The following is a 19,387-nucleotide window of genomic DNA, read 5'->3' as shown; positions in this document are numbered from 1 at the left end:
CCTTTCGAAAACTACGAACTGAAAAAAAGACAAACGGAGCGGACTCCAAGCAAACCGTACTCAGACCAAGCAGGGTCAGACGAACTGGCGATTCTGGCCAAGACATTTTGACCCAATGGTCGTAGACTTAATTCTGCAGGCATCCGTGAGTAAACTAAAGTGTTTACTGAAGCCTTGACGAGTCTATCGGATCACAGTGTCTCTGCTGCTCGTTTGCAGATAGTCTGTTCTGAGCCGAAAAAAGTGTCGGTGCCGAATCGGCGAGGTGGGAGCGGGCCTGGGGAAGCTGCAGGTACGGACAGGGGACCCATAGTTCCCAGATACGGGCATGTACTGAAGTACCCCAGGTCGCATCAAGGTGAGCCCGACGTCGACCACCTACTAATGCAAGAGGCACAGTATCGGGACAGCAGCAATTGGGCATTTGATGGACGTGGTGACACCATGAGCTGCATAGAAGCCCCTAATCGCTCGTTATATTGTGTATGAGGAAGAATGATGTCTCGAAGAGCGCATTGCAGAGTCATCTAACAACATACCAATTTGTTACCCTGGCAGCCCTTCGAACCATGTAGAGGGAAAACTCACTCTCGGATTGAAGTAGAATGCTTCAAATTTAGCATACTTGAGCCTGATCTGAGCCGAGCAAATTCCAGGAATATAGCAACTGAAGACTTCTCCAGCGAACAACCACCACTTGAAGGCAGCGAGACATGTACACAGTGCTGTCACGAAGTTGAGGGAGCTTCCCGTCTACCACTCAATAAATCTACGAGATTGAATTGACAAAGTCCAATTTGTACAGTTACGTGCGCACTTTTTTGTACAGCAAACTTTACATGCGACAATGAGCGGCCAGATTTAGCCTTGCAAATGGTGGTAAGTCTAGCGGCCCACATCTGGTCCACCCCCTCATATGGGCCACCCCTGCACACAAAATTCACCAAACAAAACCACTATTTATTCAATGAATAAAATATTTAAATTTATATAGATTTAAATATATATATTATATTCACTTCTCTATGTAGAAATAATATTTAAAGAATTCTATATATATTATATATACTAAGATATATATAATTATTTATCTATTACTCTTTTTATATAAATAAAGATTTCTTTATTATTTCTTAATATATAAACGTGATATTTTTAATACAGCTTTATGATAAATATATAAAGCTAAATTTTAAATCTTACTTATTTAAAAAATCTATTAAAATACTTATAAACTTTTAAATATTAGAATTAAGATTTTAAAAATATTATTAAGGAATATATATATAATATTAGTGTTTCTTAACAGATTTTATTTTATAAAAAGTAGAAATATCTTTATAAATATAATTATTATAAATATAATATATTTATTTTTATATAAAAAGAAAATTAAATTAAATTCTATATATATATTTCTTTTTATATATAATTTCCTTTATAGTATATAAAAGATTTAAGTTTTTTTCTAAGAAGAAATTCTCCACTTTTACTCCACTTCTCTAAATATTAAAATATAAACCTTATTTAATTATATATAATTAAAATACATTTATTTTTATATTAATTAAAATATTTAAAAATTAAATTAATTTATATAATATTAATAATAAAAGAATTAAAAGAATTATATATATAAATATAAATGTTATAAAATGTTAAAAAATTCCTTATAAATCTTAATATTTTAAAATTTTAAAGTTTAAATATTAATAATTCTTTAAGTAATCCTTTTATAATTTTTTAAATATTATTATATTTAAATATTATATATTATAAATCTATATTTAAATTTATATTAATTTTAAAAGCATATATATTAAATAAATATATAAAATAATAAAAATATATTTATTTAATTATATATAAAAGTATTATATATATAATTTTTAAAATATTGTTTATATATTACCATTGTTAGTTTCTATGTATATTCAAATCTGCCTAAAATTAGCTATTTAACCCGTTGAGTTAGAAGGGGATATATAGTGTGCAGGGGTGGCCCATATGAGGGGGTGGACCAGATGTGGGCCGCTAGACTTATATTTGCACAGATCTGCTGGCGCTGTTGTAGACTACGAGCGAAGACCAAATTAGCAGATCAGGCAATATGACAAGAAGTGAGGTTGCAGAGTACGTCTGGCAACCATTAAGGATTCCTGGGTGAATTTCTAACAAGCTCGAGCTTACCAATGGGCGGCGCCGAGTCAAGACTGTTGTTCCTGCAGGCCTTGACCAAGGATTTGGCCACCAGCCGTCTTGAAAGGCCTTGGATCTAAACATGTTTGGAGCATAGTGGCCGAGGCCACGGCGTCAAGCCCGGTCTCTTCACAACTGGCCCCGAGGCCCAAGGGGCCGCCGTGGTTGACGCCGGCTAGTAACGCGTCAAATCTGTGGAGGAAGGTGCGATGGAGCTATACCAAGCGGTGTATAGTCGCACAATGAGGGAGAAGTTGTACACATTGCCTGGAAATCAGAGCTTTGCCGAGACTCGGATATGCAGCTCCTACAAGAGCTGGGGGCATACAACCTGAGACTAGAGCCACATTTGTTCGATGCTCAAACCAAGGGATTCTGAGGCCCTGCGACGATCCAAGCTGTTCCTACACACCCGGAGAGACCACGCAGGGTCGGAGCTTTTGTGGCCGAGCCAAACGAGCACGTCAGCATTGCCCTATAGCCACCTTTATCGGTCTGATGAAACGGAAAACTGATCCCAAGAAACCGATGAAAGCCATGGATCTTTCGAAGAGGGAACCTAGCGAGACGGAGTACCGCGGCAAAGTTTGCCGATTGCTTGTGGCGTAGTAGATATATTGTCTAACAAGTAGTTGTCTTGAAGCTGGCAAATGTGGGAAGCAACTGAGGCAGGGTGCATATTGTGGAGTGCATCTGTGACGACGACGCGGCAACCTTGTTGGGTGGACTGGCCTGTGCTGTGGGCTGTCTGGATCCCGGAACCCTGGGCCGGAATCCTGGAGGTGCCGAAGGTGGCGGCGAACTTCTTGCAGCTTTCTGCTGCACGGCATTGATGGCGTTGGGCGGGTTGGTGTTACTATTTTGGAAGCTGACGTCTTTGCCTCTGCCACGCTTGAAGAGCCGGGGCGGGATCTGCTTTCAGTTCAGCCGACTTTGGAGAAGATGCCCAGGGGTGATGCCCTCCCGCGCTGGTCCGGTCTGTCGTGTCTGGCGTGTCTGCATGTATGCATGTCTGTGTACGAGGACTGCAGATGGTTGATTACGGTGCGCAGTCTGTGCTCCCTCCTACAAGTAGAAGGGCGACGACGCAACGACGACCGCGCCACACGCAACAGGCCCAACAGCACTGCAGCAGCATCCCCGACAAGCTGATGCCGTGCCCGAGCGAACCCACTGTGGGGAGCGCCACTGCTGGCTGAGGTGCAAGCCGCCCGATCATGTGGGCAAGTGGGCTTGTGGGCATGTGGAGCTGGCGATAGTGAGCACTGAGCACAGCCGAAATCTGGGAATCGGCTTGATTCCGATGCTGGTGTGAGACGCAGTAGGTCACTCCCAACCGTGGCTTTTCTCACTGCCCCACCCAGTAATCCTTGGTTGCTCACGCAACCGCCCGTCAACAATTGGGTTTTTTCTTCTTGCCTGTGACTCCATCGTGGACCAGCGCTCTCCGCCTTGTTCTTACTGGAGGGACCGGCCTGCTAGACGCCTCCCGCTGCATACTGCGTGCCGTGCTGTACGACGTCTTCGGATTGGTCGGCACCACGTCAGTGACAGATACTACATGTGGTAGAAATAAAATAGGAGGCCGCTCGCATGAGGGTGACGAAACAGGGTTGCAGCGACTCAATGACCCAAGACCGGCTGGGATGCTGTCGGTAAGGGTAATGAGGTCGCAGGTCGGCAGCTATCAGCTATCAGCACGCAGAATCACGGGCACGGGCATGGGCATTTTGGAGATTGTGACCTGCGACTCCCAAGTCTCTCGCGGGAGCCTTTGCAACGGTCGCAATGAAGGACTAAGCTGGTAGGCTGGTAGGAAATTTATTACCACTCATCGATCACAACCTCCCAAGACTCGCAGACCCATGCCCCCACCCCTGCACCACCCCCACAAGGCCTCTGCACAGGCCAATGAAGCGCCCCAGCGGGCCATGGTGACCCCCGGCCAGCTCCCTCCAAAGCGACGTCACGGGTAGCTTACTGCGCCTCCCCTGTGAGCCTGAAACGACTCCTTCTCCCCAGCCAGTGTCGTGCCCGCGCTGATCTCGAGCGCCCCCTTCATCAATCCAGAGAGACGGCCACGAAGCCAGACAGCGCACTCCCGACTTCCAAGCCTCGGCCTAGCCATTGTAGCTTTCGGGCGTGGTAGCCAACCAACTCGACATCGCGGTTGCGAGATTTGCCCAGAACTCTGTCTCTTTCACTTGCCAGATTGCCCGCACAGAGTTCAGCCTATGCGACGGTTGTCATTGTGACCCAGCCAGCCAGTCGTCCGAACCAGCTCAGCATCCACTACTGTCTCCCTATCTGCCAGACCGCAGAGTTCAAGCAGAGCAAGCATCGCGGGCCACTCGCATAAGCGCAAGTGCAGACAGGTACCGCACGGAATAGGGGCTCAAACCACCGCAGCCGACCGCAGCACCCTTTTCGAAACCGCCGTCAGTGCCCGTCGACTTCAGTCTCTGCCACAGTACACAGCACGCTCCACCACACACCCTTGGCACATTCCGAAGGGGTCCTGTTGGGGCCAGTGACCGAATACAACCTCTGACACAAGTCATCACTTCACGACAACTGTGGGCTTCGAACTTGGTTGTGGCCCAATATACGTCCAGGTTGCGACCCTTGACAGGTGACGGAGCAACTCCAAAAACCACCCTCGACTGCGCATTGCCAGAACACAACAACCATGTCGTATAATCGATTAGGCAAGTCTCCTACTGGCTCCCCTCCTCCCCTCCTGCTCTCCTGCCCACCTCCCCTCCTCTCGCTTCGCGTCATAGGCGGATCAGGACATTCCTCGACTCGGGCACTAAAAACAATATCCCACCCTCCTCCCTGACAATCCACTCTTCTCTTCACCCGTCCTACCCTCCACTATATTGTACTTCTACCCGTCGTGTGACGTCCTCTTGTCTACACGCCCCGCCCGACCACCAGTCACTCAGAGCCTACGGCCGGCACCTTGCACCTTTGTCCACAACAAAGTCCAAATCGTGGCGCAGCTCCCTTGACCCAGCTGCGGTTTGGAGGGGCTCTTCAGATACTCCGACGGCGATTTTGAACCGTCCCGCCTCGCAGATATATTTCATAGTCAAGTATCTAATCGCCAAAACATACAGACGACGACTACTACGACCGTCACATGATGGATCCTCACGCCCATAGGACGCCTTCGCCGGGCCACCCGCTCCAGCATGGCTACCAGCTCGACGACAATCCCTACGGCCAGAACCCGTCCGCATCACATCTTCAAATGCCCCTGGGGCCGCCCGGCGGCGTCGGCAGGACGTACAGCCCTGCAGACTCGCTACACATGCAAACAGCTGTGAGTTCCTCTGTGAAGTCTAGACGGGTTATGTCCCACTAACCTGTGAGGTAGCAATCGATGGAGAACGTCGGCGGCCACTACGACCAGCAGCAGCACGTTGGCTACCAAGACTATGCTGTTAACCCCGAGGCACACCACGACGGCTACTACAACCAGCCTTACGAGCCGCAGCCCCAGGGAGCGCAACCGGGCTTCGAGCCAGGTTTCGAGTACGATGACAGACGGCCGATGTTGCAACACCAAGACTCTAGTATGAGCGAGGGCTACAGGGACCAACCACAACAGCAGCAGGCAGGTGGTGGGCTGAAGCGCTGGAAGACGGTGAAGGAAGTGCTGTTGTATCGGGGCAACTTGGTGCTGGACTGCCCTGTCCCACCGAGGCTACTCAACCAGGTTCCACACGGCGACCGTGACGAATTCACCCACATGCGGTATACAGCAGCAACCTGTGACCCAAACAACTTTTACGAAGAGAACTTCACCCTGCGACAGAAGCTCTTCAGCAAGACCAGACACACGGAGCTGTTTATCGTCATCACAATGTACAATGAGGACGAGATCCTGTTCGCCAGGACCATGATCGGTGTGCTCAAGAACGTCGAGTACATGTGCAAGCGGACCGAGAGCAAGACCTGGGGTAAAGACGCTTGGAAGAAGATCGTGGTGTGCGTGGTCAGCGATGGTCGTGCCAAGATCAACCCCAGGACGAGGGCCCTTCTCGCTGGTATGGGTGTATACCAGGAGGGTATCGCCAAGCAACAGGTCAACAAGAAAGACGTGACGGCTCACATCTACGAGTACACTTCACAAGTCGGCATGCAGATCAAGAACGACGTGGTCCAGTTGGTGCCCAAGCAGCAGCCGGTCCAGCTGCTCTTTTGTCTGAAGGAGAAGAACCAGAAGAAGATCAACTCCCACCGATGGTTTTTCAACGCCTTTGGTCGCGTCCTAGATCCCAACATTACCGTTTTGATCGACGCTGGAACAAAGCCCGGCGGTAACTCCATTTACCACCTTTGGAAGGCCTTCGACCTCGAGCCTATGTGCGCTGGCGCTTGTGGCGAGATCAAGGCCATGTTGGGTTCAGTAAGCAGCTTCCGGATACAATTTTGACCCTCTCTGGAAAATCAATTTCCTATCTGTAGCCTGTACCTCAAAGGTATTGTTAGGCTGCAGGTTTGGAAACAAGCCACGGCCATACTGTGGCCTGGTCCTCCCTATCTAGATGAAACTTCTTCCGCAGTTCTTTGTTGGCTGACTCCTTTTCCTGCAGGGCGGCAAGAACCTCTTCAACCCACTGGTTGCAGCCCAGAATTTCGAGTACAAGATGAGCAACATCCTCGACAAGCCACTCGAGTCCGCGTTCGGCTTCATATCGGTGTTGCCGGGTGCCTTCTCAGCGTATCGATACGTTGCTCTTCAAAATGACAAGAATGGCCTTGGCCCTCTGGAGAAGTACTTCGCCGGAGAGAAGCTCGAAGGTGCTGGCGCGGGTATCTTCACTTCAAACATGTATCTCGCTGAGGATCGTATCCTCTGCTTCGAGCTCGTCACCAAGCGGAATTGCCATTGGATCCTCCAGTACGTCAAGTCGGCTACAGGCGAGACTGATGTGCCCGACACTGTCACCGAACTCATCCTACAACGTCGTAGGTGGCTGAACGGGTCTTTCTTCGCTGCCATCTACGCTATTGCACACTTCTACCAGTTCTTCCGCTCGGACCACTCCCTGATGCGGAAGCTGGCCTTCTTTGCCGAGTTCACGTTCAACACCATCAACATGATCTTCGCTTGGTTCGCTATCGGTAACTTCTTCCTGGTCTTCAAGATATTGACAACGAGTCTGGGCGACGACACGCTCCTGGGCACGGCTGGTAGTATTCTCGGTGTCGTGTTTGAATGGCTCTATGGTATCTCGCTCATGACCTGTTTCGTCCTGTCAATGGGTAATCGCCCAGCTGGCTCGGGCCCATACTACATGGCAATGGTCGTTTTCTGGGCAATCATCTTTATGTAAGTCTAGCCCTAGGTGGACGAGCCTCCCAACCTGTGCTAACCAAGCCGTGTCCTAGTTACCTGATGTTTGCGGCCATCTATATTTCCGTGGTAGCCATCCAGACCGACATCAACGACGCCGACGGGTTCAATGTCGCCGATCTTTTCAAGAACAAGGTCTTCTACACTTTGATTGTCTCGGTAATGTCGACCTACGGAATCTGGCTGATCGCCTCCCTGCTCATGTTTGATCCATGGCACATGATCACGTCTCTGGGCCAGTACATGCTGTTGACCCCGACCTTCACCAACATTCTTAATGTTTATGCCTTCTGCAATACCCACGACATCTCATGGGGTACCAAGGGTGATGACAAACCGGACAAACTGCCATCTATCGAACTTAAGGATGGCCAGGGCAAGACGGATCTCCCCGACGAGGGCGATCTGAATGCCCAGTACGACCGTGAACTGCAGGTGTTCAGTCGTAAGCCCGTCAAGGAGAACAAGCCTCTCACGGCCTCCCAGCTCGACGAAAAGCAACAGGACTACTACCGCGGTGTCCGTACGGTAGTCGTGCTGGTGTGGATGATCTCCAATTTTGCGCTGGTCGCGGTCGTCTTGAGTGCTGCAGGGCTGGAAAAGATTGGGACCTCGTCGAACACCACGGACCAAGATGCGGCGGAGGAGGCAGAAACGACCAGGACAACCATCTATATGGCAGTGGTGCTTTACTCCGTGGCTGCGCTCTCGGGGTTCAAGTTCCTCGGCGCGATGTGGTTCCTCGTGGTCAGGATGTTTAGGGGCGTCTGATGATGATAAGAGGAGCGACGACTTTTGATGATGGACAGCTTCTTGATTTTCTTTTGCTCTTCATGTTCTTTCATCACCTCACACGTTACATTTCTTCTTCTGCTTGGTCTCTTGGGGCCCTCTCTCTGGCGTGTACTTGTGCGGAGTTTTACTTTACATACCCATGTCTTTCTTACTTTTGAATGATACGAATGATTTGCTGTTTCGAACGGTGAACGAATTACAAGACTCTCAAAACATGCACTGCGGTGCATTTCATGTCAATTGGGAAATTTCACAATTTCTTTTGGCTTCGCTGTTCTGGTCAGTTCTGTGTCACTTCTTCGCACAACTCTGGCTGCACTACACCGGCTGGATCGATGTTCTTGTATGTGTCTGTCAGTGTTTCGAAAATCAGGACTCGTTTGAGTTGTTTTGTGTTTCGAGTTGGCCTGTGGATGTTTTTCCATTGAGGGAGTTGCTCGAATTCAACGTGTCATCGGACTCTCCTCGCCCTCGAGGGCACAGTCTGGCATGAGACCTGGGAACCCGGCACCTGGTTGATGCACGGATGGCGAGAGCCGGTGAAGGGAAGGACTTGATGTCCGCTTAATCCTTGGGACAAGGGAGGGAGTACATAATATTCTTCGAGATACACGGTTAGAGGATATGTGAATTACCTGCATCCGGTACCACTTGCTCAATGTTGATGTATGCCTCTTGTGAAGTTGCAATAGCTGTCTTGTGAATGACTTCCGAGTGAAATGGTAGGGTTCTAGGGGTTTGAGTAGATACAACGTATGATAATACATGGAATATGAATAACCTTCAAAGTCGATCTCTGACCGTGCTCGCTGCAGTAAGCAGATGGTGGCCTGAGTTCCGACTGGGATATTAGAGTTTGGAGGAACGGTTGCAGAGCTAAAGGCGGCGCGCCGTCGCCACGTGAGACACGGTCCTTTGAACAGTCACATTCATCGATCACAGTCCCAGGAGACTGGTACATCTGTTCTCCTGGCTCGATTGGACCCTGACTCGGAGACTCTCTCCAGTCCGTCGCGCGAGAACCGAGTCAAGGTGACGGCAGAAGCAGGTCTGTTGCAGGCCTCTCTGGAGACGATCCGAAGCCGACCCTCACTTGCCACGACGGACCGTAGCCTCCGTTGGTCGGTACCGCACTTCGTCGATTACCTCGGTGCTGCGAATCATGGGCCTCTGCGGGTAGCGATGTTTCGGCAGGAATTGGTGATGGGTAAGCAGGATGGGTGGATAACACAACCCACCTCAGATGAGGACAAGAAGTTGAGCCTCCCCTTTCCCACTCCCCCCTCGTGATGGCGATGGGCAAATATAGGCCCTTCTCGTCCGTCGTCCGAAACCCCTGGCATTGCTTTTGCGTGGACCATGGAATCCCGCGGAGGTGATGAGCAGCAGCAAGGGTGAACATATAGCCAGCTTGTTTCCGAGCTCGTGCCACTCGGGGACGCCCACCATGCTAATGAGCTGATGTGACGGGTCCCGTCGCTTCGAGTACGTACGCCGACGCGCCCTGCCAAGCTGCAGGGTGCTGTGACTGCTTACGGTGGCCGGTTGGGCGGACATGCCGCCGGTCCACCGGAGCAAGTCAATCTCACAAAAGTTTCCGCTTTGAAGGTTTGCGTGGCCCTCCGGCCTGGGAAACAATTCTGACGCGCCCAGCTGCGGCTTGCGGCTGCGGCGGCCAGAGCGGCGGCGACGGGCAGGACGGACGGCGTCGAACGAGTCCCGGTCCTTGTTTGCCATGGCTTTGCCTCGAACTCAATTCTGAGGGGAGGCAGGCTGATCAACCAGCGCGAGAGGAAGCGCCCAGGTGGACCCGCTCACCGCTACGGGCTTCGCTGGTTTTTGTGTGCGGACCGTCGCGGCTGGGCGAATCCTTCCTCCCTGGGAGTGCTGCTGTATAGTGCTACACTACAGGTATGCGAGGTTGTTGTGCACGGCACAAGCGGTCCCCACCGGGAGCCTCTTGTTTCACGATGCAAGATGAGCAATGAAAGCACTGTTCGGCTGGCGGCGTCCACGGCGCCCCGGGTGTCGGCATGAGTTTGAGGCGAGGGGCCCGGCCTCGGCCCACGCTGGATGTGCGCACGGATGAGATGGACGGGCGGCTGGGATGGCATTCTGGTCGTGGTTCCCCTTTTGCTTGTGCTTTTCTCCGGGTGATCATGTTTGTGACCTCGCTGTCGGAATGGGGCGAGGAGGGGTGATGGTGGTGCTGGTCCCCACATGACCGGGCGACTGACTTGCTGCTGGCGTGCTGGTGGTGGTGATGGTGTTTCGTTTCGCGCAGGTGATGGGCATGTGGGGCAGGAACCGGCTGGGTGGGTCGTGGGCCCTGGGCCCAGGATGCGTGCATGTCTGCTCTTGGGCACAGGAGGAAGCAAGGGGGCTCCTCTTATCTCAGACAGCTCAGATCTCCATCAAACGCTCTAGTTTTTAGGGCCTGAGCTTCCTTACTAATCAAAGTGGCTAGGGTGGCAGTGTAGAACAGGCTTATTAGGGGTGGGTTTGAATGCGTTTAATGGATATTTGAGATTAAAATGCAAAAAATTTGGAACCTAGGTATGCGTTTATATAAAATGATAGTAACGCCCTTTAAATACTTTTTAATTGCATATTCTTCTTAATTAGCAATTTTAATATAAATAAGATGCTAAATAAGAGAATTAATTAAGCTTTCTTTTCCTATTTTTATTTTCTTAAATTTCCTTCATTTCATAAAATATAACCATATTAATTAATTAAGAGGACTTAAATATATAAAGTATCTTTTTTAATTACCCTTATCTTATTTTCTTAATTTTTAAGTAAAAAGAGTATAGCTTAAGAGATAATAATTAATAACTATTTAAGAAACTTAGAAAAATACTTACGTAAGTTAAGAAAAATTTGCTAAAAAGTATAAAAAGTTAGAAAAAGGCTTTATTGTTAAGGATAAGCAAAGAAATTGGGAGCGTACCTTGGTTCTTATATAGGCAGCATTTTGGATACAGATTACCTTGGCCGCGAAGCTAGCCCGTTCTCCCTAGCCATACCTTATATAAGCACAAATTCTGAGCTTGACTTAGCTTTGCAGCCAAGGTGGTCTGTGAGTTAGAGATAAGGCTCCTCGGGCTTTTTACTGTCTTCTGGCATTGCCAGGTACCGAACGGGAAGGTGTGATGGATCCTTTTGCGACTTTGTGAGGCGGCGGTCCTGCCCGCCGGTTTTGGCACCCGCCCATCACTTCTCACGGTGCGCTGTGCTGCGATGCGCTGCGTTGCGTGACGGGTGGTGCGCGACGGGATTGCGGGTCCTCTCGAGTCGCCAACCGGGTCTTTTGACACCTGGTGGTTGGCGATCCTGCTGCTACCCTTGATGGCCGGTTGTTTTTTCCAGGCTGCCAGACTGGCGACCACCTCCTCGTGGTTGACGCCAACGTTCATAACCTCGGAAAACTCTTCACGGCCGGTCCATCTCATGCAGATTACATGGAGCAAAGGGTTGAGTGTTTCGTGGGGATGGGCATGTCGTAGGTGTGTGGCTTGTGGATCTACTGGCCCCATATGCGGCCCCGGTCACGAACGGCACTCATCCCGCCCACGCGGCAATCCGAGGCTAGAACCCCGGGGGAACTTCACGATGGCGCCCTGGGTGGACTGCACAACACGGCAGTCAGGGCTCGTGGTGATGACTGCCGGCCGCCTGACGAGGCTTGACGGGTCCCGATGCAATCTCACAACGCTATCCATCTGGACGATGGAAATTCTCCGAATAGAAGCAGTCGGGCACACACGACGGGTGGGTTTCCACAAGTTTTTTTTTCCCTCCTCGACACCCGGTTCCGCGGCCAGGAGCAAGACGTGTTCACGAGGCGGGAACACAGGTCTTTACAGAGGGGGCACGGGGAAAGGAGGCGCCAGATAAATTGAACTTGTGGAGTCCCCGTTGTCACAGCCCCCGAGGTTCGCCCTGCGAGACTGGACCCGCACTGGCAGATCATTTCCCGTTCGTATCACCACCGTCGCCCGCCCGGCCTGGTAGGGGGGGCAGGAATAAATAAGAATCCCACGCGGACCCAGCACTCGGGGTGCCGCCACGAGTTGAGCGAGAGATGCTTCTGGCTCTTCCCTCCCCGGCCTGTCACTTCCTGCTCCGATCCGATCATCACATCACGATCATGCCGCCATCCCGTTACCTGTGCGGCTAGCCTCTCTTTTCTCCGGACTCTTCTCTACCCTTCTCTCGTTCCGCGGTAGATTACAGCACGGCCTCGTCATCGCCCGCACATTCTCTTCCTCCTCCTACTGTTGTTATAATATGATTCCCCCCAGGGACGAGTCGGTCAGCACCGGCTCTGCTACCACCTCCGGCTCCGCCAGCGTGGAAACCCCCCGGGCTGGGCCCGACATGAAGTTCGTGAACCCGGAGAGCCAGGTCAACTGGGGGATATGGACGTTGTTCGTGGGCGCAACCGCATTCTTGACGCTCCGCGTGTGGAGCAAAATACATCGGCGCCACGGGCTTTGGTGGGATGATCATATACTGGTGTCCTCATGGGTAAGGGAATCACCACACCCCGTCGTTCCCCTCCGCCCGGTCCTCGATGCTGATCAATGTGCTAGGTGGTGCTCCTGGTGACCAACATCTTCATCACCGTCGAGCTCCGCACGGGCTACGTCTCCGAGACATGGGACGACCGCATGCTCATCCTCGTCTCGATATCATCATGCCTCATCACCGTCGGCCAGACCCTCTCAAAGACAGCATTCGCCGTGACCCTGCTAAGGATCACGGAGTCTTGGCAGAGGTATGCGTTATGGGTCATCATAGTGTCGCTCAACCTCTACCTCGTCATCCTGCTCTTCCTCAACTGGGTCAACTATTGCGGTCAGGACGCATATTGGTGGAAAATGCCAGGCGTGTGCGCCCCGTATGACACCGTCTTCCAGATCAAGATCGGGCAGAATGGTGAGTCATTTCCCACGCGGGCATCGTGCCGCGCCGGTGCTCAAGCACTAGGTGCTGACAGATCTTGCGCAGTGTTCAACATCATCATAGACTTTGTCCTGTCTCTGTTCCCATGGCTGGTCACGTGGAAGCTGAGGATCGAGAGGTACGAGAAGGTCGGCCTCTGCGTGGCCATGAGCCTGGGTACAGTGTAAGTACCGCCTGAATCGATGTCGATAGTAATCTCCCGGCCATCTGCTGACTCGATAAACTTCAGAATCGCCATCTTCACAAGCGTACGCACTTGGTACATGCTGGACCCGAATCTCAACACGTATGACTCGTGGTACGTCTGGAGACAGGGCCACACAGAGATCTGGTACCAGGCCGAAGTGGCGGGCACCATCATCGTGCAGACGCTGCCCGTGATCCGCTTGATCATACAGGACCTGCAGATTTCGCTCATGTCGACCAAACTGAACGAGACGGCCGGCCAGATCCCCACTGTGGGCACGGGCACCAACAAGACGGCGAGGAACAGCCGGGCGTGGGCGGCGGCAAACAACCCGCACTCGCTCTCGGACGTGATGAGCGACGCAGGGAGCAGGAGGAGCAGCACTGCAGCCTCAGCCCACGGCGACGACGGCGGCGAGGCGGGCTTGAACGTTGGCACCAGGACGGTGGAGCACTTCGAGCTGCGGGACCTCGAGAAGCTGAGCACCGAGGACCACCGGGACCAGAGGGAGTCGAGGTCGACCTTCAGCAACGGCGACGAGCGCGTGGTTCACATCGGCTCGGCCCTCTGAGGACCGACCGCATATCCTGGCTACGATTTCCTGTACATACTTTGTTCCGAGCGATTTGATTTCCCAAAAAAGTGCGATACCCTGTTGTTAACCAATCGACCGTTTGCGGATATTCTTCCCACCTTCCCTCTCCTCTGCAAAGTGTTCTGGGCCCGGACAGGGCTGTAGCCAAGCTTGCGGGCGCATATGCAGCCGTTGCCGCGGCTGTATGCAAGATCTGTGAAGAACAGACACTTCGTCCCTCTCCGTGGTATCAACATCTCGCCATTGATGTGGGTTGTGGGCTCCTTCATTCCGGCAGGCGGGGGTTTCACCCAAAACACCAGTTGCTAGACCCGACTCAACCGTCGCCGGCCAAGACAAACAAAACCCTGGGACCCTGGGCCGGCGAGTGTAAATAAGCGGGCCCCTGCCGCCAGGGCAAGAAAGGTGCCGAACTCCTGGTGCTTGGTGGTGAGGAGCCTCACCGCGGCCGCGAGCGTACGTAATCAGATGGTTCAGCCAGGCTGGACAAGGGGCTCGGCCCGTGGAGCACCGTTTTACACTACTGCCCATCTTACATCAACATAATTCCACGAGGGGCGGGGGTTGCCATGCCTGGGCAAAAAAGGCTTATTCATGACTCGACCCGAATGGGAGTCGTTGCTTTTTATATAACACCCCTCCTCGGGGCTCTGGCAGCCTCCGCTCATGAACAGGAACAGAAACAGGATCAGTGTTTCGGTCCATACTGACACACACACACACACACACACACACACACACACACACACACACACACACACACACACACACACACACACACACACTGACACTGCTGACGCGTGAGCCCCCCGTAGTGGCGCACCGCACAAAGCCCCCAAAATAGAGGCACGAAAATTGGATTGGAAATGACTATATCTCCCCGGGCTGACGGCCGGGTTGGGCGCCCAACGAAGGGCTCGGAGATTCCCATCGGCTTCCTGCAGACTAACCATGGAGTGCCGGGAGCCGAAGATTACGGCCGACTAGCAACCTCACCTACCTGCCTACACGCGGACGGATGTTGCCGAAGCAGCCTGCCCATTTATCCTGGTCGCCAGGGCGGTTGTTGTCCAGCAAACCGGCAAGGACGCGAGGGCCCAAGATCAAGGGCGGACTAGAGAGGACCGGATTAGATTGTCACCGTGGTCCTTGAATGCGGCACTGCACATGAAGTGCTGGGTGCGGCGATTCATGGTATAGATATTATAGTCAGGTCGTAGGTGAGTGTGCGGACGAGTGACGCGGCTTCAAGTTATTTTCAATTGCCTTGCAAAGCTCTGGTTCCGAGGGCCAGGCTTTGTCCACCAACAAGGCCTTGGTCGTCCAGGCGGACTGCGCGACCAGTCTACTGCACCTCTCGTCCCAACCTCTCCAGTTCCTCTTTGATGAAGTCGGCAGCATTGACGAGCTCCGTACTTCCATACACGATCCTTCGCTTCGTCCGGTCCCCGCTGCCTGCCGTACGTTTTATCCATTCTTGCAAGTTGCCATACTCATCCATGCTCCCACCGCCCACCGTGAACACGACAGCCTCCGAGAAACCCTGTCTTCTCTGCCCGAAAGATGCTCCTGATCCTGGCCCGAGATTCGCGCTGCCTGGCATCGCACCTGGTGCGGCACCCCCGGCTCGCAGAGTAGAGGGCGGTGGCAAAGTGCCCCTTGCGCGGTCACTTCGCGGATCGAAGTAGAGGTAGTTCTCTGTCTTGGCTATGGCCGACGAAGCGGCACTGGACGGGTCCATGATGGACTCGACGATTTTGGTGATGGTAAGGTCTTGATTTGCGGGGAGGAAATTCTTCAGTCCACCGACAATCGAATCGAAATTGGCTGAAAGGGCGCCTGTTGGTACGCCTGTCTCCTTGAGGCGATCTGTGAGCCGCGAAGAAATATTTGAGAAGCGGTTGAAGAGGTCTGAGGATGCTGATGGCTGCTGCTGAGCTGTGGAGGAATCCAGAGTTGTGAGTTGTGTCATCTTCGTCGTAGCACGGACTCTGTGTTCCAGTATCAGTATGTGTTTCTGCCAGATCTGCTGAAGACGAGGTGCTTCTTACTGTCTTATGTATGGCAGACAGGTGCCGTCGACCCCCGCTGCCGTGAGGGCTTCCTCAAACTGCTGCCACTCTGCCCTGCCGATATCTGTTTCTGTGCTGAGGAACCAGACGACGAAGAGACGCAACTTGTCCAACGCGGTGTCGCCCTTTTCCTTGTCCTTAATCAAGTCCAGGATCTGTGCTTTCGTTTGTTTCATCACATTCGACTCTATTGAGTAGTATTCCTGGTTCCATGTTAGCCACGCTTGTCAGATCTTCGCTGACAGTGTTTGCTTACATTCAAAGCTCGCTTTTGAATCGCACTCAAGATGGCAGCCAGGATGTTCATGTGCATGTCTAAGACAGCCTTCCGTTCCCTGAGCTCCGGAAGTACTGTGAGCGCGGCCTTGAGATGTTGAGCACTGGCACTCGTGTCCATCTCAAGATTCTCGAGATCTGATATGCCGGTCTTCTTTGTGATAGCGGCTGACTCCTCCTTGTATCGGTTCAGCTCCGCATCGATGTCTTCTGCCACTTCTTGGAATGGCAGACCCGAGTTCTTGGACCAAAAGAAGTCATTGGCCGTCAGGTCGTACGCTTTCTTCGTAACTCCCTTCTCAGGTTTTGACTCATCGACGGGCGTCTCGATTGTAATGCGGTTCAGCTTCATGTTTAGAACATCATGTACCAGGTGTTGGTAGGTCCAGCCATGTGAAAGCATCGGTGTAAGATCAACATTTCTGTCCAGGAGGACAAGGACAGGCCGCGACGTAGGGGTTCCAGCAGACGAACTGGGTCGGTTCGAGAAAAGGCCGTCCTTGGAGCCCGAATTCAAGATATGATCACGGAGTTTCCGGTCAAGCTTCTGGGCTATCATCTCAGCAGCAGCACCGCGACTGGCTCGTATGATTGGTATGACGCCCATGGTGACGATGACGGAGAACAGCCCGCTGACAACCTTGTCAACGACGTGGTCAAGCTCTTCGTCCTTTGTTTTTGCGCTGTTCAGGGCCCAATACACGTGATCCTTCTCCATGCCCAGGGAGAACAGATCTGGCTCGGCAACAATGAAGTTCAGGTATTGGTCATAAACGTGCGCAATCTGCTCAGATGTTTCTGCCGTGGCGGTCATTGTCGCAAAATCTTCGAGCAGCGGTCGAGGGATCGAGGACAGGAAGTTGATGTATGCAGGGGTATATAGTCCTTTCTGAAGGTCTTCAGTAATCCTTTGGAGGTTTTGCGCATTCGGCTCCAGCAAGTAGACAACCGGCACGTCGGGTATTGGTGCGCGCTGAGCCGTGATTTTCCTAGTCGTCTCTCATGTCAGCCCAAACCCCCTCAACATTGACAGGAACTTGCGCATATCTCACAGGTGTATCGTGACCCCCAGGCTCCGGAGATCGCTGACCCTCAGAACGGAGCTGATGACACTGTAGTCCCTCAACATCAGCACACGGCGCCCAACTACTTCGAGAAAGAACATAGCATCCGTACTCTTGCCCTAGGTCATCGAAGACGAGGACCTTCCAGGCGATTGGCGAGGTTGCGAGGCCGTTGGCATGCGAGTCGTCGTTGTCACCGGCTTCGACGTCTTCGTTCAGGTTCAAGATCTTCTTCAGCGACGCGATCTGTTTGTCGCGCAACGAGGCGCCGCGCGCTGCCATAATGACTGTTCGGAGCAGCTATTGACTGCTTTGATAGCGGTGGTGTTCTTTGGGTGGGAGCTCGGCATGGGCGGTTTGGCGGCGCAGAGACACGTTTCCAGGGGGCGAATCTGAGTCGGCAAGAAGTGTCCAGATATAAGACAGCAGGACTCGCAGTGATGCTGGCCAGCCTGATGACTGTTGCTGGCGCAGGCTGCACTTTGGCGACAGCTGTCCTCGTAGAACTTCGAGAGTGGCCGACTGGCAGGCTTTGGAGGGTGTCTGAAGCTCCTCTGACTTACACAATACGTAGCTGTGAGCCTGTATTCCTGCGCTGCTGCTCTGGAAGCTGACATAATGCGGCAGGCCAGTGGGACCTGGTCCAACGAAGGACGATGGATCCCACCTAGCCGAGGCGCCTGTGCCAGGGCAGGTCTCCCTTGGTCTGCCAGTCTGCTTCACCCTGCGGCCCTGGAAGCTGCGACCGTGCACCTCTAGCTGCACTTGCCCACAATCACCTGCCCGCCGGCCCCCGTCCCCTGCGCTTCCTCCTGCCTAGGCGCATACCTTTACCTGCTGTGGCTGGCACGGCCGCTAGCCGATTTGACTGAGCTGGGCTGGCTGGGTGACCTCCATTTTTGGGCAGCTGGGCGCTGAGTGCTGATGAAACAATGACCAGCTAGCCCTTTTCCCTTTTCCTTGCGGCATCCCATCCACCATCTCCTTTCCCTCCCGACCTCCCTCTTCCTTTCAACCATCAACACAACCGCGACGACATCCGTCCTCCACGTAGAGACTATCAAAGTCCATCATCTGGAGCGGGATCGCCCACCCCAATCTGATAGATCTCGGAACTTCTTAATATCCGTGGATTTGGCGCTGCACCTTACTCTTAAGTCGTTGATTCGGTTGTTCCTTCATTGCAGTCAAGTCAAGTCCAGTCAAGCCAAGCCAAGGCCAGTCAAGTCAATCCTTTCAGATAGACAGAACGCGCCTCGCCGTCTCTGGGGTATCAGAGAGGGAGAGCGATGTTGTAACGTGCCTCAGCTTTGTCGCTTTGTCTTGATGGAGGATAGAGCCTCCAAGGCGCGATCAAGCGGCGTAGGAAGGATCTCTGGGCTGGCTTTGGACCTCTGAAAACACCCAAAGCAGGCGGACGGACGGATCCAGGGTATGCATCTACACTCTCCAAGCCCCCAACTACATTTTTCCTCCCATCACAGACAATCACCACACACTCAAGCACAGCACTACCGTATGTTATCATGACCTATACTTGAATTGTTGTTTCGCGTGCCTGTTGAGACCCAGATGCCGCGTTTAAATGCGCACTGGAGCCTCTTGAGGTGCATGGGACTCCCAGGGGAATTCTGTGAGCAGCAGCACACCTCCAGATGGTAACGACTAAAAAAATTGCCCACCTCCATCCTGAGGGGGGAATGACTGCAACACGACTCAGGTGCGGCGAGCTTGCGACAGAGACACTGCGAGCGTCAGTGGCCTTTACAAGGCTCTTCTTAAAATATGAGTGCGTGTATCTTCGGGTTCCAGATGCTCGTCGTCCGAGCTAGGGATCGGAGGTGCTGCAGCAGCAAGCAA

At 52.4% G+C, this 19,387-nt stretch overlaps 3 protein-coding genes across 3 annotated transcripts; 2 read left to right on the top strand and 1 right to left on the bottom strand.

The window, feature by feature from the left end:
• Nucleotides 1-5,344: 5,344 nt before the first annotated feature.
• On the top strand, nucleotides 5,345-8,338 carry INS49_012935 (chitin synthase I; the record flags this gene model as incomplete). The annotated part of the gene is made up of 4 exons (XM_043173637.1): nucleotides 5,345-5,527; nucleotides 5,582-6,616; nucleotides 6,804-7,543; nucleotides 7,603-8,338. 4 exons carry the CDS (start codon nucleotides 5,345-5,347, stop codon nucleotides 8,336-8,338), a joined length of 2,694 nt encoding a protein of 897 aa, XP_043022934.1.
• A 4,317-nt stretch (nucleotides 8,339-12,655) lies between these two features.
• On the top strand, nucleotides 12,656-14,091 carry INS49_012934 (uncharacterized protein; the record flags this gene model as incomplete). Its single annotated transcript, XM_043173636.1, has 4 exons — nucleotides 12,656-12,895; nucleotides 12,961-13,306; nucleotides 13,379-13,496; nucleotides 13,563-14,091. 4 exons carry the CDS (start codon nucleotides 12,656-12,658, stop codon nucleotides 14,089-14,091), a joined length of 1,233 nt encoding a protein of 410 aa, XP_043022933.1.
• Nucleotides 14,092-15,460: 1,369 nt separating this feature from the next.
• INS49_012933 (uncharacterized protein) lies at nucleotides 15,461-17,809 on the bottom strand (the record flags this gene model as incomplete). Its single annotated transcript, XM_043173635.1, has 5 exons — nucleotides 15,461-16,106; nucleotides 16,167-16,390; nucleotides 16,444-17,452; nucleotides 17,516-17,575; nucleotides 17,640-17,809. The coding sequence occupies 5 exons, from the start codon at nucleotides 17,807-17,809 to the stop codon at nucleotides 15,461-15,463; spliced, it is 2,109 nt and encodes a 702-aa protein (XP_043022932.1).
• Nucleotides 17,810-19,387: the final 1,578 nt, after the last annotated feature.

The sequence above is a fragment of the Diaporthe citri genome (genome assembly GCF_014595645.1).
Source record: "Diaporthe citri strain NFHF-8-4 chromosome Unknown scaffold_6, whole genome shotgun sequence".
Lineage (NCBI taxonomy): Eukaryota > Fungi > Ascomycota > Sordariomycetes > Diaporthales > Diaporthaceae > Diaporthe > Diaporthe citri.
Note: the sequence above shows the minus strand (reverse complement) of the source record. Positions and strands in the feature narration are given on the sequence as shown.